The sequence below is a fragment of the Arachis duranensis genome, chromosome 5 (assembly GCF_000817695.3).
Source record: "Arachis duranensis cultivar V14167 chromosome 5, aradu.V14167.gnm2.J7QH, whole genome shotgun sequence".
Classification (NCBI taxonomy): domain Eukaryota; kingdom Viridiplantae; phylum Streptophyta; class Magnoliopsida; order Fabales; family Fabaceae; genus Arachis; species Arachis duranensis.
The window spans coordinates 84,928,482-84,946,762 of NC_029776.3; the positions used below are offsets into that span (position 1 = coordinate 84,928,482).

General features: G+C 35.1%; 3 protein-coding genes across 7 annotated transcripts; 1 reads left to right on the forward strand and 2 right to left on the reverse strand.

The window, feature by feature from the left end:
• The first annotated feature begins 1,630 nt into the window (after positions 1-1,630).
• LOC110281567 (alkane hydroxylase MAH1-like) lies at positions 1,631-3,278 on the forward strand. The gene has a single exon (XM_021143922.2). The coding sequence runs from the start codon at positions 1,680-1,682 to the stop codon at positions 3,183-3,185; it is 1,506 nt and encodes a 501-aa protein (XP_020999581.1). The 5' UTR covers positions 1,631-1,679; the 3' UTR covers positions 3,186-3,278.
• A 6,186-nt stretch (positions 3,279-9,464) lies between these two features.
• Positions 9,465-12,036, reverse strand: LOC107489914 (probable serine/threonine protein kinase IREH1). Of its 5 annotated transcripts, none has more exons than XR_008009576.1 (7): positions 11,954-12,036; positions 11,558-11,720; positions 11,251-11,341; positions 11,060-11,148; positions 10,410-10,461; positions 10,245-10,301; positions 9,465-9,662 (listed from the first exon to the last, which is right to left on the reverse strand). XR_008009576.1 is itself a non-coding variant. In XM_021142944.2 (6 exons), the coding sequence occupies exons 2-5, from the start codon at positions 11,317-11,319 to the stop codon at positions 10,248-10,250; spliced, it is 264 nt and encodes an 87-aa protein (XP_020998603.1). In that variant the 5' UTR covers positions 11,320-11,341; positions 11,570-11,605; the 3' UTR covers positions 9,473-9,662; positions 10,245-10,247. The 5 variants fall into 5 exon arrangements, 1 of the variants encoding a protein (XP_020998603.1); XR_008009577.1 differs by having other exon boundaries at positions 11,251-11,336; positions 11,570-11,720; positions 11,954-12,035; XR_008009574.1 differs by having other exon boundaries at positions 9,469-9,662; positions 11,570-11,720; positions 11,954-12,032.
• Positions 12,037-16,578: 4,542 nt separating this feature from the next.
• LOC107489915 (alkane hydroxylase MAH1-like) lies at positions 16,579-18,009 on the reverse strand. The gene is made up of 2 exons (XM_052261784.1): positions 17,042-18,009; positions 16,579-16,936 (listed from the first exon to the last, which is right to left on the reverse strand). Exons 1-2 carry the CDS (start codon positions 18,007-18,009, stop codon positions 16,579-16,581), a joined length of 1,326 nt encoding a protein of 441 aa, XP_052117744.1.
• Positions 18,010-18,281: the final 272 nt, after the last annotated feature.

Below are 18,281 nucleotides of genomic sequence, written 5' to 3' on the forward strand. Positions count from 1 at the left end.
ACTCTTTAATTTCTCAATGAAGGACAAAGGTATGGTTGAAAAAATTTAAATTAATCATCTTAATTTTTTAATAACTTTTAAATTAAAAACAGAAGCAAGTTCAATAATACTTTGGGAAAACTTACTTTTGAAACAGGTTTAATGTTGATGAGGGAGAACACCACAAAAAGAGCTAAATACAAAAAGAAGGAAAAGTATAGAAGTCAACTCTCTTGTAAGCCAATTCAGTCAACTCACTTCTAAATCTAATTTTAAAATTTAAAAAATTAAATTTTATATTATTTATATATTTTCGTCATACAATCTTAAAATATAAATCACTCGTTATACGTACTCTTAACTTTTTTCTTTCACTCTTCTTTTTGTTCATCATTCGTTGACGTCTGTTGCTATTGATGTCTGACTCCTGTCCCTATCACACCGCCGTCGCCCATCACGTCATGTCCACGTCCTCGCGTTGCACTTCTTCATCGCACTACTGTGGGCGCGTCTTCTCTTTCATCGTTGTCCTCCATTGCACCACGTCCTTCTTCAAGTCGCCGTCCTCTCCATCGCATCACGCCCTCCGTTACTGTCCTCTTCCTCTTTCTTCTTTTTCCGATTTTTTTATGTAATTTGGATTTTTTTTATATAGAGTAAATGTTTTTTCGATATAATTTAGATATATTTTAGTATATTGTGGATATTTTTTTGTCCCTTAATAAAAAATATCTTAGGGTTTAGGATGTGGATTTTTTTTTACAAAAATATCTAATTACAAAAAAAGAAACTTCTAATTATAAAAAAAAAGAAACATTCACAATTTTTGAAAATAAATTTAATGTGATTTAATTTTTTTTATATAATTTAGATTTTTCTAATATATTACGAATATTTTTTTATGGATTTTAGAGTGTAGTTTAAAAAAGAATTAAGTGCAGAAATGTGTTACCTTTTTTATTGATTACCTAACGAAGTTGTAAGAAAAACTACTTCTAAATGATCAAATTTAAACAAAACATACCCTTAAACGATTAAACCCATATATATCTAAATTCAAGATTCCAAATCCAAGATTGTGGTCTTGTGGACATGTTGAGGAGAGTATAGCTAGGAGGACAGGTTCTCATCGATGGAACAAAGACTAGATAAGGTGTTAGAAAATTTTAATACTCAGGCCAATAAATATAGTCTTTGTTCTAACATTTTATCTAGTTTTTATATTTTTTTTGACTCAGTATTATATTTGTTGGTCTAAAGATGAGTATTAAAATTTTAGTTTTTGTCTCTAAAATTTCAATATTTCAGTATTTTTAAAAAGTGAAAATAAATGATAGAAATTTTTAAAAATAAAAACTGAAATTTTAATAATATTTTATACCTAAAATATTCTTATTTCAATTAATTAATTCTAACTTTACTTTTTATGCAAATTAAATTAGAACTTTATTCTTATTCCAATATTTATCTCTTATTTTATAACAAATACAATACTAAAACTTAATTCCATCTATATTTTTCAATTTCTATCTTTCAATTTCTATTTCTCAGTCTCTATCTCTCTTCTAAATACTATCTTTAGACGTTATCCTCTCCATCTATATATATAACCGTGGCTGGCAAGAGTTTTATCGACACAGCAAATATACGTACCAATATCAAAAAGTTGCATAATCCTATCCGATCCCCAAACTTTTCAAATGGCCAAATTGTTTCTCATTATACCAATCCTCCTATTATTCTCATATCTTGTTCATCGCAGAAGAAGTTGTAGAACCCCTCTGTTGATAGATTGGCCAATCCTTGGCATGTTACCACAAGTCCTTAGCAACTTGTGGCATATCCATGATTTTGTAACTAATGTTTTGAGACAAAAAGGTGGCACCGGTGAATTCATGGGGCCATGGTTCACCAAAATGAACTATATGATCACTAGTGACCCCATGAATGTTCATCACATAATGAGCAAAAGCTTTGACAACTATGTCAAGGGCCCAGAGTTTCGCGAGATCTTCCAAGCTTTTGGAGACGGTATTGTGACTGCAGATTCAGAGACATGGAGATACATTAGGACCATGCAACATTCCTTGTTCCGGCAACCAAGTTTTGAGACGATGGTGGAGAAAACCTTTCAAGAGAAGGTTCAGAATAGCTTGCTTCCGATACTTGACCATGCATGGTTACATGGAAATGTTTTGGATCTTCAGGATGTGTTTAGTCGATTAATGTTCGACGAGACATGCATCATGGTTTTAGGATATGATCCTAAGAGTCTCTCAATTGAGTTTCCATTGGTGGAAATTGAGAAGGCTTTCGATGAAGTTGGGGAGTGCATATTTTATAGGCACATAGTGTCAAGAAGTGTTTGGAAGTTTCAAGAGTGGCTTCAAATTGGTGAGGAGAAGAAGATGACAAAAGCATGCAAAGTTTTTGACCAATTTCTGTATTCATGCATTGCAACTAAGCGCCAAGAGTTAAATGAATGCAACAAAAGTAGTAGTGATGACTTGCTTAGTGCTATCATGATGATGGGTGAAGAAAAGGGCAAAATGGTCCATGATGATAAGTTTCTAAGAGATGCCGTATTCAATCTTTTTGTAGCCGGGAGAGATCCCATAACTTCGGCTCTTACATGGTTTTTTTGGCTCGTTGCAACACATCCATTAGTGGAGGCCAAGATTCTTGAAGAAATCGAAAAAGTTTTTGGCGCTAATCACGGGGAGAAGCGCAAAATTTTAGGAAAGGAAGATGTAAGGAAGCTAGTTTATCTGCATGGTGCTATATGTGAAAGTTTGAGACTATATCCAGCTGTTCCTATTGAACGTAAGCAATCATTGAAATGTGACACACTTCCTAGTGGTCATCGTGTTAATCCAAATACAATTATTCTGTTTTTTACTTATGCAATGGGAAGGTTTGAAGAGATTTGGGGAAAAGATTGCTTGGAGTTCAAGCCAGAGAGATGGATTTCAGAGAAAGGAGGAACAATACGTGTTCCATCTTATAAGTTTTTTAGTTTTAATGCAGGTCCAAGGACATGCATGGGAAAAGACTTATCTTTTATTCAAATGAAAATGGTGGCATCTACTCTTTTGCGCAATTATCATATACAAGTGGTGGAAAATCATCCTACTACCCCAGCTCATTCCACTGTGCTTTTTATGAAGCATGGCTTAAAGGTTATGATAACAAAAAGAGAATTCTAATTTGATCAACGAATTTCTATATCAAATGTGATAAGATAGCACGCATTGTGTTTATGTAATTTAGGGAAATTAAATGTGTAATATAATGTTCACTGTGATGGAATTGGAGTGTGAAAAAAAAGGTTATAATAAGGCTATCTATTTTGTTTCAATTATATAATTTATCATAATAAAGTGTGCGATTTTTTAGCTAATTAGTAGTTGAATTTTTTGTTAATATCATATTATAATTTTGTAAAATAATTAGAGAAACAAGAAGAATGAAATTCAATTAGGGGTTGAAATTAATGTAAAAAGCCTAATTGGTGAAAACTCAGGTGCAGTCGACTTCACGTGAAGTTGATAGCTGAGAGCTGTAAGATGAAAATTTAGTCAAATCAGTCAAACCATCTAACGACTCTCACCTATCAACTTCACGTGAAGTCGACTGCACCTGAGTTTCCACTTTTCATAATATATACAACTCAACTTGCTCTTTTTATCCCGGCTACTTTCACTCCCAAACCCTTCACACACACTCTCTCTCTCTCTCTAAGTCTATCCCCACCATGCTCTAATCTGCTCCGACAACCAAGTCCGGTCCAACATGGCTGAAGTACCTCGCTCTAGCAAAGGCATCCCCACAGTCGATGGCGTTGTCCTTGATTCTTTCCTTCATTGCAACTGGTCCCCATGGAGTCTCATATCGAGCCATTAAGCATGACCACCGTCCTTAATTTATTAAGCTATTCAACATGGGTGCCACCATCACCCAAACCCTACCCTTCAAAAAATGTCTCACTTAGTTCAATTAAAATATGAATTCAAATTCAAACTCAAACGTGTCTCACGAGCTCATAATTCATCAGTTTATTTGAATTGTTCATTAATCAAATTTGAATTGACTCCCAATCAGATATGACTCACTTCCTGTCTTAAAATTTAGAGATATTTTAAGACTTATAACAACAAAATACTAATAAGAAAACACCTCGACCACTTACTTAGGCATGATTGCTTGAAATTGTTTTAAATGTTTTGTTATTTGGGGTCAAAATCGTTATCTTATTTTTTTTTATCAAAAACACGATATTTTATTGTATTAAAAAAAAACAGATATAAATCAATACATCTGTGTTGAAATTTTTTAAAAGACAAATAATGAATAATAAACTAAGAAAAAGCTTTCTAAAGTTTGAAGTAACGAAAATAGAATAAAAAAAATGAAAAGCAAAAATGGAAGAAGCATGCTGTTGTTGAGTGGAAATAGAAATTGGAAATAGAAATAGCTTCACAGTTTTTCTTCAACTTGTCTGAAGCCTTTCGAATTCTTCTGCTACTTGAAAAGCTTGAGACAGAATTTTTTTAATACATATTTTTCTTTTCTCAAAAATAAAGGCATTCTTAGCTAGCTATGATTGTCACATTAAGTAAACCATTTTTTAGCATTTTTTTTAAATTCAGTTGGTTCTTCAACATACCTGCAGTTTGTTTCTACCAATTCCATGTTGTCATTGTTGGATCTTTAGGTATTATGCTTGCTAAATCGGAGCTGTTCCATGCGTTCATCACTACAAAGCAGAACACTGTAGCGTGGACAGGGGTTTCTGGAGGGCTTTGACAGATCGGACAAGTCTTGTCGATTTGAGGTATTCTTTTATTCAAATTATGCATTACTGGTGACGTCAGGACGTCGCTTGGGTCACCAATCTTGGCGAGGTTAACAACCCCATTATGGTGAAAATAGCCAAGAATCCACCTTGGTTGGATAAGCCAAAGATGCACCTCTTACTCTCAAAGAGCCTGGAGAAAAATAAGCGCACAGCTTATTTCAATATATAACTCAATCAATTCAATTCATCAACAAAAGGGGTACATACACATATTTAGACTAGTAGGGAAGGGAGAACTTTCATGACTCGAGCGATGTGGGACTAACTCATAACACAATATAATAATATATGCTAAACTAGATTACTTTAATTAATATTTCTATAATAACATAATAGATGCTCCTACATCATTCTCCCTAGGTTGGAAGAGGCTTGGTCTTATCTTCTATTGATTTTGCATCTTCTTCATAGTAAGGTGACAGATAAGCCACGTTAAAAGTGGCAGATACTCCATAGTCTCCTAGAAGCTCAATCTTGTAAGCATTATCATTAATGCATTCCAAGACTCTGAATAGTCCATCCGCTCGAGGAGATAGTTTTCCGCGAGACTTAGGAAATCGTTCCTTTTCTTAAATGAATCCATACCAAATCTCTGACATTGAAACTATTTGATCTCCTATGCTTGTTGGCCTGGGCTTCATACCGAGCAGTCTGACGCAATATCTTCTTTCGTACCTCCTTGTGGATCTTCTTGATTTGTTCAGCACGTTCATCAGCATTTGCACTATACTCTTGAAGAGTTGGTAACGGCAGAAGGTCTAAAGGACTCAGGGGTCGCTTGCCATATACCACTTCGAACGGACACCTCCCTGTTGTTTGACTAATGGAATTGTTGTAGGAGAACTTGGCTTGTGGCAAAACAAGATCCCACTAACGAGGGTCTTTTTCCACAAAACTTCGTAGCAAATTTCCCAGGCTTTTGTTGACCACTTCTGTTTGACCATCCGTTTGCGAATGACTAGCAGAGCTAAACTGTAGGTGAGTCCCCAATTTTCTCCATAAAGTCCTCCAGAAATGACTCATGAACTTCATGTCTCGATCTGAAGTTATTGTTTGAGGGATACCATGCAAGCGCAAAACCTCTTTAAAGTACAAATCCGATATGTATGAGGCATCATCTGTCTTATGACAAGGTACAAAATGAGCCATCTTCGAGAATCGGTCAATAACCACCATAACATAATCATTTTTCCTCTGTGTCCTTGGTAATCCCACAACGAAGTCCATGCTAACATCTTCCCATAGGGCCTTCGGAACAGGCAACGGCTTGTACAAACCAGTGTTTTGATTCCCACTTTTAGCAATGTGACAAATGTGGCATCTCTAAATGTGTCGAATGACATCCCGCTCAAGTTTTGGCCAGTAGAATTTCTCTTTTATGAGAGCCAACGTTTTGTCCCTTACAAAATGTCCTGCTAATCTTCCATTATGGTCTCCCAGATAATTGATTGGCGTAAGGAACAACGGGGAATGCACAAATGATTGCCCTTGAAAAGATAACCTTCGTGAATGAAGAATTGTCGATAGGGTTATTGCAAGCAGCATGTCCAGATTTTTCCGAAATCTTAATCTCCCTTATATAACTCCCTTACAATCTAAAAGCCAACAACATTAATTTGTAGAGTGGAAAGGAGAGTGAGTCGTTGGCTTAAGGCATCGGCAACCTTATTTTGAGTCCCAGATTTGTGCTTAAGGAGAAATAGAAAAGATTGTAGAAACTCACTCCAAGTTGCATGGCATCGATTCAACTTTTGTTAGGAGTTAATATGTTTAAGAGCCTTGTGATCAGTATATAAGATGAACTCCTTAGGCAATAGATAATGGCTCCAATAGCTTAATGCTCGTATAATTGCATAAAACTCCTTGTCATAAGTGGAATACTTCATTTTAGCATCATTAAGCTTTTCACTGAAGAAAGCAATTGGTCAGCCTTCTTGAGAAAGTACAGCACCGATACCAACATTTGAAGCGTCACAATCGACCTCAAACATGGAATCAAAGTTTGGAAGTGAAAGTACAGGAGCAATAGAAATCCTTTCCTTCAATGCCTCAAAACTGTGTTGCGCCTTAGCACTCCATGTAAAGGTATCATGCTTAAGACATTCAGTAAGTGGAGCAGCAATGGAGCTAAAATTCTTGATGAATTGCCAATAGAACGAGGCTAATCCATGGAAGCTCCGTATATCATGCAACGTCTTTGGAATATAGGCCAATTAACAATAGCATCAATTTTGCTATGATCCAACTCAATGTCTCGATTTGTCACAACATATCCCAGAAATATGACTATATTCATCAAGAAGTCACACTTCTTAAGATTAGCATATAGTTTTTGCTCTCGAAGTACCGCAAATACTTGACGTAGTTGGACTAGGTGTTCATCATGATCCTTACTATATATTAAGATATCATCGAAGTAAACAACAACAAACTTCCCAATGAAGGATTGAAATACCTGGTTCATCAAGCGCATAAAGGTGCTTGGTGCATTAGAGAGGCCAAATGGCATAACCGTCCATTCGTACAATCCATCTCGTGTTTTGAAAGCTGTCTTCCATTCATCACCAGGCCACATACGGATTTGATGATAACCACTTCTTAAATCAATCTTAGAGAAAATAACAACACCATGTAATTGATCCAATAGATCATCAAGTTGGGGAATAGGAAACCTGTACTTGATGGTGATCTTATTCATAGCACGACTATCAATGCACATACGCCACGAACCATCTTTTTTTGGAACTAGCAGAGTAGGAACGGTGCAAAGACTAGCACTTTCTCTGACTAGGCCTTTGTCTAGGAGATGTTTTACTTGGCGTTGCAACTCGTCGTGCTTCTTAGGACTCATACGATATGCTGGCTTGTTTGGGATCACCGAACCAGGGACAAAATTAATGGCATGTTGAATATCTCGCATTGGTGGTAATCCGTTAGGAATCTCCTCAGGGACCACATCATAAAATTCTTCAATTAACGGCTTGACATCCTCATGCACGGAAAAGGTCTCTTTGTTCTCCTAACAAATCAGTAAGAAACACATGAAGTTGAACTTTTGATGAATTTTGTTAAGGTATGACCTTGTGATTAAGGACGGCTCAATTTGCTTCTCGTACTCATCAGGTCTTAATGGAGTCAACACAATCTTCATTCCATCCTTGAAGATCAAATCAAACTAGATCTAGAGAGGAATAAGAGTTTCTCTCTCTAGAATACAAGAAAAAAAACTAGCTAAAATTGTGTGTCAAGTGTGAATGATTGATCCCCTCTTTCCTCCTTGGTTTCCTGAGTCTTTTCCATGCAGAATCAGCTTAAATTTGGGCCTAAAGCCCTTTAGAAATCGCTGGCCATGATTTCATTAACGAGGTCACGTACTGCACATCACGCATGCGTGTCGGCCACGCATGCGCGTCATTTGCTTTTTCGACCCACGTATACGCGTCAGGCATGCATACGCGTCGATGGGATTTTCACCAATCCATGCAAATGCGTCAGCTCTTGCGCGCGAGTCCCTGATGCATTTATCCATACGTGCGCATCAGTCACGTGTGCGCGTCGATGCTAACTCCTCCAAAGCTCCATTTTCCATGTCCCTTCCACTTGTGCATGCTCTCTTTCCATCTTCTAAGGCCATTGCTACCCTATTAACTCTGAAATCACTCAACAAGCGTATCACGGCATCGAATGATAATAGAAGAGAATTAAAATATAGCATTTTTAGGGTCAAATAAGCATGCTTTCAACCATGAGGCACAATAAGGAAGGAAACACAAAACCATGCATTTTATATGAATAAGTGTAAAAAATATAGATAAACCCCCCTCCCCCCAAATACTACACAAGATAAACCACAAAATTGGGGTTTATCAGTGACACCTGCTATGTTCTTCCAAAGTAAATGGAATACAGCGAAATCCTCTCTAACAAGTTGGGTGGCAAATATATTCAATAATCATGAGGCTAAAACAGCTAGCAACAAGTAATCCCTAATCCCTAAACAAAAATTTCAATAATGATTTGATTTTTGTTTTTAGCAGCAGCAAAAAAATTTTAACAAAAAATTCAGGAATTAAAGAAAGAGCAGCAGCACAAAATCAGCAAAAATTAGCAATTTCACAATTTCCACTATAAGAAAAATACCCATTCAGGTGCATTTGAAAAGTGTAGCCAAAAGTGAAAAAAATGATGCCTTAGGCTACGGCTACGCTTTTTGGGCTACTGCTACGCTTTTTGGAGTGATTCCTATTCGGCCGTTGCCTATTCTCAAAGGCTACGCTTTTATGCACCAAGGGCTACGCTTTTGGCCTTTGAGAATAGGCTACGCTTTTCAAGTGATGCTATCTAGGACCAAAGGCTACGCTTTTCAGCTTTTATTTTTCCAGAATAGGCTACGCTTTTCAACACTACTGCAACACTTGTAAAGCGTAGCCACATTGTATATCATAGCTACTTTTTATAAGCGTAGCCTTAAGTCCCTCTTTTTTTTATATACTATAGCATATAATAATTCTGCATTTTTATTTAAATGAGTTGAATATTACAAAAATAAAAATAATACATAATTATATTAAATAATTTCTTTATATAATAAAAATTATCTCTAATCAAAATATATTTATAATATTGATCCAAAAGTACAAGAATGAAGTATTTATACATCTCAAACTAAAGTAAGCATAGCCATATCAAAACCATAATATCACTTAGCCAATAAAAGTATCTTCTAATAAAAATCATTAGTCAACCATACATGTAAAGATTCTAAATAGCACTCTATCTTAGCCAATAAACCACAATAATAGTCAGCTTAATCTTCATTGTTATCCTGCATAATTATATAAAAAAGTAGTTAAAAAAATATTCATAATGACATTCGTAATTATAAAAAGACCACCAAAGAAATCACCTTTTTTTAATCTTAATTTTAACTCGATTTATCACCAAAGAAACACAAGGTTCTCAAAAGCTATAGACACTTAAAAGAGTTGGAGCTAACATTTCAAGAATACATAATAATGAGTAATGACTAACAAATATGATATATAAGGTGCCAAAATAGGTCAGAGACTACTTCATAACAAACAAAAATCTGCTGACTTTGGAAATAGACCTCTCAAAATCAAAATGAGCAATTAGATAGATGAGACTAAGATTCTTCAATTCAGAAAATAATGCAATATGTTCACAGAATAATCCTGACTCTTGAATAGACCTCTCTGACAAATAAAGACTTAACTGTCGAAACAGAAAAATAAAACTGACAAATCCAAACCATAAACCATTGCATTGAAGTGATGAAATATAATTCATTATATTAGGGAATAATTATAATTTTAATTGAAACGCATATTGCATTGAAGTGATGAAATTAACAGTACTTAATTATGACTTGAGAAGCATTACATACCTTCTATCTAGCAAGTGTGTCCCAATTTATATCCTTAAAGAAAACATGTTCTTTCACCTGGATAATTAAGCATCTATCAATGTGACGTTTGAAGTGCAAGTAAAATGAAATATGATCATAAAAATGGGGAACAAGCATCTGTATGCTAATAAGAAATTAAATCACCTCTGATGCACCTCTAGCTCCAAGTCTTTGGTTAGGATCTTCAGTCAATAATCTGTAAATAAACACATCTCAGGTACTAATCCAAGAAAATATTCATTTTTCTATCCTAATCGTGACTTCAACTTAGCACAATAACGCAGGACAAAAAACCATAATTTATAACAGATCGGCATCCAGCAAAGGGAGCATAAAGAAAAAGCTTTAGATAGAATAAAACTTAGATTTTGTACAAACTATAATCATATTTTCATTTTTACACAAAGCCACAGTTAAGAGGGGGGGTAAAAAACGAATCATGGGCTTGTTATGTAGTTGACAACAGTCAAATAATTCAGAACACCAAATACAATGGGATTGCTGTTCTCATGGTTTAAGGATAATGCCATGTGAAAGGTGAGACAGTAGTGGTCACTGTCACAAGATTATTAACATAAAGTTCATATTTAGCAGATATGGCACCAGGATTGCTAAACAATATACATTCACAAATGCTATCTTCGGCTTAAGCAGTCAAGCTAAAATATCCAAATTAATGGAAGCATGCTCAGTATTGGAAACATAAACAAAGCATTGATATTCTAAAATGCTGACCAGAATAAACAGTTTGCAATTGCCAGATACATATAACATGAAGATAACATGATTATTACCGATCAATAAGATCTTGAGCTTCAGGACTCATTTCTTCAGGAACTGCAGGCCAAGGTATCTTACGATTAAGAATATTATCAAATATAGTCTACAAACACCCCCAAAAAGAAATATCTGTCAGTAAGAGCTAAACCATACAGCAAACAAGAACAGAAACGCAAAAATCATGGCAAAAGGTATGCTATTAAACCTGAGGATGCTCTGCATTAAAAGGTGGAAGACCAACAAGCACCGTCTCTCCGGCCTCCGCCACTCTCATTCTCTCTCCGTCTCTCCCTAAACTACAATCACATTTAAGAATCAAAATCGAAACCACCGACAAGGAAGCTTAATCCGTAAGCCAAAACAAAAAGGTAAAGAAAAGAAAAAAAGCGAAGCTAAATTGGGAAAGTTGTATTATAAACTGTAAGCTGTAACTAGAGGCAACCATGGCAAGATTCGTCAACTACCGAGTAGAAAAAATAAAAAAATTGAAGAGAAAAAGGGAATGGGCATACGAAATTAGGCACCTGAACACCAGGGGTATCAAAGTTTATGACTAGGATCTTGGCACCAACGTCACCCAAAATTCGGAGCTCCACTCGGTCGTTGAGCGAGGCGTCACGCATCAAATTAGCGGAGTAAAAGTGAAGCATAACCATAAAAGTGAAGAATTAGAAACTGCAAAAGTGATCTTAAAACTTGTTTAAGAAAGAATAACAAACTACTATTTAAGATGGAAACAATGAGATAATAGATATGCATGTTCTAATGATGAAACATACTACTTCATTAGCATTTCAGTTTAGAGTTGTATATCAAGTTTTCCATGAACATAAAGACTTGAAATATATAGTTTTTGGGTTAAGCCCACAAAATCTGGTACAAACTTGGTACATATTAATGAAAAGCACCTGTTTGCTTTATTCTCTGAGAGAAAGGAGGCCAAGTTGATACCTTCCTTGTTGTGGCAAGGGATCCAGAGGGCATTGCTGCTACAAAAGATACTATGAACCTAATGAGGGACATCACAGAGTAAATAAGGGATAGTACATAAGTACATAGTAAAAATTGGTGAACCTGGTTCATTAGGATTTTCTCTCTTTCGCTACAATTAAATGGAATAGTATTCTTAGTTCTTAATCAGTAACATAGGCTTTCTTAGCTGGACTATGTGGAAGACTAGAAACCAGTTCATATTTCAAAATAAAGAAATTAATCCAGCAACAACAATTATCTGAGCAATTAAGCATTGTGAATCAGAAACCTTGCCTTTTGCTCGTTTATGCCTTGAATCAGGTGCACAGCCTTGTGTGATAACATGCCAAATCCATTTGAACAGTTTCAATACTGAAAATTGATTAAAAATGTTAAAATAGACTCAGACTTTGTATTTGGTCCTAGCTCAGTATAATAACAACTATAGTAATTCATATATCAAACACGTAATTTACTAATTGTATGCGAAAGTAATTACAATTAAAAAATAAAATCGCTAGTTTATGCATACAGGTTTTCTAAATTTCATGAAACAAAAGCAGAAAAAATAAATCAATTACTCTATTGTAAGCAACCTGTAAATGATTCGCAAGCAGATCAATGGCGTCTTGCTTAAGAAACTTCTTTGCTGAATTTCTCTTTCTCCTTATCACATTGATCCGATTCCTTGATTGTTTGATCAACGATTTGCTGAAAAACAAAAGGAGATAAACTGCAAAATTGAAAATCGAAATCTACATAATTACAATCAATGAAAGGTATTAAGAAGGAAGAAAAGAAGCAGAGAAATCGACACTTTCCTACAGAATGATTTCCCTAGTTTAGCATGCACGTATGAAATTTCCAGCACCTATTGCTTCCGTTTATGCCAAACACAGAAAGGAATCATAACGAATTGAGAATCAAAAGGCGAAACCCCCAAAATTAGAAAACCTAAAATTAGAACCCAAAACCCCCCAAAAATTCACAGAACCAATTGAAAATTGATACATACCTTCTGTATCTCAATTAGCCATTGCAGTTCATCATCACTATCAAAATCATACACACCTTTGAACTACAAAGTGAGAGCGAGTTAGAGAATGAGCAAGAAAGAGAGGATGCAGAACAGAGAATGCTTACCTGGTGACAGAGGATACGACGATGGTGTTGAGCAGTGACAGTGAAGAGATGAGCGGCGGAGCCCTAGACGGCGTCGTCCTCTCTTTCTTTCCTTTCCTTCTCCCTCTGATTTCTTCTCTCTTTCGTGTTTGTGTATGTTGAGTGAGGATGAGAGTGTGTGCTGCACTGCTGCGTGAGTGAGGGGGATTTTAGTAAGTGTTTATTGAGGATCATATTAGGAGACATTTTAAAAGCGCACCTGAAACAGGATAAATAAGCTACTCTTTAAAAGAGTTTCCTTAGATGAGAAAAGTGTATTCATAGATATTTAGATAAGGCTACGCTTTATAAGTGATTTCTAAAATATTTAAGGCTACACTTTTTAAATGATGCCACAATTGTGTATCCTTTTCTCATATAAAAAGGCAACACAGAGAAAAGCGTAGCCTATTCTATGAATAGGCTACGCTTTTCAAATGTAGCTTAAAAAAAGTGTGGCTGAATGAATATTTTTCTTGTAGTGATCACATTAAAAATCAGCAAAAAAAGGCTCTGGGGAGTGAAGATGGAGACACGGACGGCGAGGGGGAGACGACGGCGAGCGGCAACACGGCGGCGAGCTACTCCAAGCCAACGAAACAAAGAAGCCACGGAGGACGAATAGAGGACAGGGGGAAGGAGGACGCCGAGCTACAAGAGAGGGCTTGCCACGGACGGCACTAACAGCATGGACGGCAGTAGCACTGCGGCAAAACCGTTGTAGAGAGAACCTAGGGTTTTGGTTTGGTGCTTTAATTTTGCTTCAGAGTTCAGGGATTCACGAATTGGGGGATGTTGGGAGAAAGGGATGAGGCCGTGAGGGAGTAAAGGCAATGTTGGGCTTTTGATTTTTCCAAAAAAATCAAAACAGCGCCGTTTATCAAGAACCGGCCAGTTACCAGTCCGGTTCAACTAATCGGTTCTTGGCCGGTTTGATGGTTTTACAACGGTTTGCAAAGGGACGATTTTTAGAGGTGGACCAGACCGTTTTTGTCACCGGTTTCAGATTAGACCGGTTCAACCGGCCAGTCTGGTCCGGTTTTCAAAACCATGACCACAACCATTCCATCACTGCAGCCCCTGTAACGACGCTCATCGCCGTCTTCCTTGTAATGCCGCTCACTGTGGCAGGCACGAAGCTTCTCAATGCCGCATTCGCCCGCCATCACCGCAACGAAGGCACCTTCTCTTTTTCTGTTCTGATGCTGCCCTGACGCACCTTTGTCCAACGTCCTCCCCAATCCGTGTTCCTGCCTAGCATGGTCACTTCTGCAGCCTCGAACCAGCGCTGATAGTCCTCCCTGCTGCGCGTCTTCACTATCCAAGTCCGACCTAGTCTGTCATTGCGCCTCCACCCTCCCCACTGTGAGTCTTATGTGTTTTTATTGCGTTTGTCCCTATTTCTTTTTCAAACCATATATTGGAGGTAAAAAAATTGGGGATTTTCTTTGAATGGTGTTAAATAATGAACATCTACATCTTCGTGAAAAGAACCATTCATATACAGAGTAAAATGAACATCCTAGGAGAATGTGCATGCAGAATCATGCAAATCAAGTAAAAACGAACGGTATACTCAAATAAACATTCACTTTAGAATGAAAAGAACCATCTGCATACATAATAAAATAAACATCCAACTTAGTTGATAAAAAATAAGTAACGAGACAGCAGCTGCTGGGATATCGGAATCGCGATACAGCAACGGCGGCGATGGCATAGGATTGCGAGAGAACGGTTGCGACAAAAAAAAATTCAAAATCAAATTAATTTAAATTTGATTTTTAAAATTAAAATTAAATTTCTTTTTTATTATGATTAAACTAAATTAATTTTAATTTTAATTTTTAAAATTAAAATTAATATTTTTTTAATTTATTATTTACGTTATTAAAAAAAGTATTGTTCCGTACTTTCTCATCATTGAAATTGGTTGATCCATTCATGGCCGAAATTCATCCCACCTCCAAAATAGGGGTTTTGTATAGAGCTCTTCAGTCTTTATTGGAATCTAAAGAACCAAAAGCTATGTGATGATTTCATTGAAAATTAATTGCCCTGAACAATTGGAAATTTGGGATAGTCTTATGTAGTAATAATTCTGTTAGAATAAAAATATTAAAATACTTAGAAGAAAAACAAACTTATCTATAAAAGAAAATACAAAAGACAAATCACCATTTCTATTTATCTAATTTGTAGTCAAGACGTCTAGTCACATCTATTGTGTAATCTGAAAATAATAAGAAAAAATAGAGACATTGATGAAATAGCTGTAAAAATTGTGTTTAACGTCTTAATTATTTTTAGTTTATCTAACTATATTATGTGTTATTTTTTATTTATTTTAACAAAAATGTTTACAAATGTAATAAGTTTATTATTTTTGGTAGGGTCCAAATGTAATAACTTTAATCCAAACCCACTAAGCACTAACTAATTTTTTTGACAAAAAAATCCCGTTTGGCATTTGTGGCCTTGTTCTCTATTTGTATAAATACTAAAATATTTTATGAACCTAATTTTTTTTTGCAACATCCAGATTCGAACTTTGGAAATATTAAATATAGTTAATAAGAACTCTTAAAAATATTAGGTGTGTAAGTAAATCTATAATATACAAATTTATGATATAATATTTAAGATTAGAAATTGTCTAATTTTTTTTAAAAAAAAATTTAGTTTACTACGAATAGGTTAAGTAAAGGAGCGGGAATGCAGGATATATCATTTTGTACATATTCCACAAAGTAGACTTAAGGTTTATTTTGGATGATGACTGCAAAGGGATTTTTTTTTATCTCGAATAGCTACATTTTTAGAATTTTTTGTTGTTGTTTTCTTTGACCTTTTAGTCCTGTTTTCAACAAATTTATTGATTAATTTTTATCTACTATACTTTTTATTATTAAATAAAAAATTTTTAAAATACAAAATTAACAAAATATCATTCTAAAAATACTTTTATTACTTTTCAATAATTATTAATATTTTCAGTAGAAATGAATTTTTATCTAAAAATATTGCGTATAAATACAAAGCTACCGATAAAATGAAAAGAAAAGAATAACATAATTGCTGAATAAGCAAAAGAAACTTTATTTCCTTCCTCGTTTATCACAACCTAGTTTTACACATTTTATTAAAAAATATTTAATAATAAAAAATTAAACAAAAACAACTAATATTTATTTTATTTAATATTTATCAATTATCATGATAATTAATAAATATTAAATAAGATAAATTATGCCAATTTTTTTCTCTAACATTATCGCATCTTATTATACATTATGAAAACACACGTACAGTAATTATTTATACATTATGGCACGACATGTAGTTTTGACTACTGAGCAACATATGATTCATACATTTATTTAAAACTGAAATTCATTACTCAAACTTGTCTTTTTGTTATCTTGACCTTCAAACCATGCTTCATAAGAAGAATAATCGAAAGGCTCGGTGTAATTTCATCAGAATGATCTTTCACAATTCTAACCCTATAATTTTGCAAAATAGCAGATGTAACAATCTTTATTTGAATGAAAGACATATCTTTACCCAAACAAGTCCTTGCTCCTGCATTGAAGCTAATGAATTTGTAAGAAGGAACATGAACAATTCCACCTTTTTCATTCATCCATCTCTCAGCTTTGATTGGTTTCTTGCGCTCCATAGGTATTGGAGGAAAAAGCCTTAAAACTTCACACAAAGCGCCATGGAGATAAACTAGCTTCTTCACATCTTCTGTGCTTAAAATTTTGTAATTTCCCCTTTCAACAGCGCCAAAAACTTTTTCTATTTCTTCCAGAATCTTAGCTTCTACTGCCGGATACGAAGCAACAAGCCAAAAGAACCACGTAAGAACTGAGGCAATGGTATCTCTGCCGGCAGCAAAAAAATTAAATCCATAATCTCTTAAAAGTTTTGCATCGAGCGATTCGTATCTTGTAGCTTCAGCAAGAAAGCTATCGAATCGAATAGTTTTATCGCTATTTGCGTCCATAGTTTTCTTAGTTTTGCTTAGCTCTTCGAGTTTAGAAGCTATTTGAGTATAAAGGAAATGGTCGAAAACCTTGCGCGCTTTCACCATCTTCTTCTCTTTACCAATTTGAAGCCATTTTTGAAATTTCCAAACACTTTTGGGCACCATTTGTCTGTAGAATAAGCATTTTTCAATATCATCAAAAGCCTTTTCAGCTTCAACAGTTGGGAATCCAAGGGAAAGGGATTTGGGATCAAACCCTAACACCATCAAGCTTGTGTTATCAAATGTGAACCTACAAAAGACATCTTGAAGATCCAACACTGTTCCTTGCAACCATGCATGATCCAACACGGGAAGCAAACTATTCTTCACCTTGTTCTGAATCGTTTTCTCGAAGAAGATATCAAAACCTTTATGCTTGATCAGAGAAAGGAACAAAGACTTCATGTATCTCCATTTCTCAAGATCATCCGTCGCGATTATGGCGTCGCCGAAAACATCGAAAACGTCGCGAAACTCGGGTCCCTTGACATAGTTTTCAAAATTCTTGCTGAATACGTGATGTGCGTTCATGGGATCGGTAGAGAGCAAGAAGTTCATGTTGGTGAACCAAGGTCCCATGAATTCAGCAGTGCCTCCTTTGCGATTTAAGACATTTGCTAAGAAATCATGAATTTGGGACAAGTTGTAAAGAAGTTGAAGTGACATGCCAAAGAGTGGCCAATCTATGAAAAGAGGGTCTTTACAACTTCTTTTGCGATCAAGAACATGGAGAACAAAGAGGATTGTTATTATTATGGATGCAATTGTTGCTGCATAGAAGAATAGCATGGCCATTGACATGTTTGGTTGATCAAACTAACTAGCTTGCTTTGTAGGATTTGTTAAATTTGATTATCCTTCTTATTATAGGTTTATTTTATAAGCTGCTTTTAAAATGTCAAATGTTATCATATTTTCAAAGAAAATAAACAAATTTTGACACGTGATAATGATTAAAAATTAATGATAACGATAGAATAAATATAGAAAATTAATTTTTAATTAGTTAATATTAGTTAATTTTTTATTATAAAATTTTACTTTTAAATTTTCACTTTTTAAAAGAT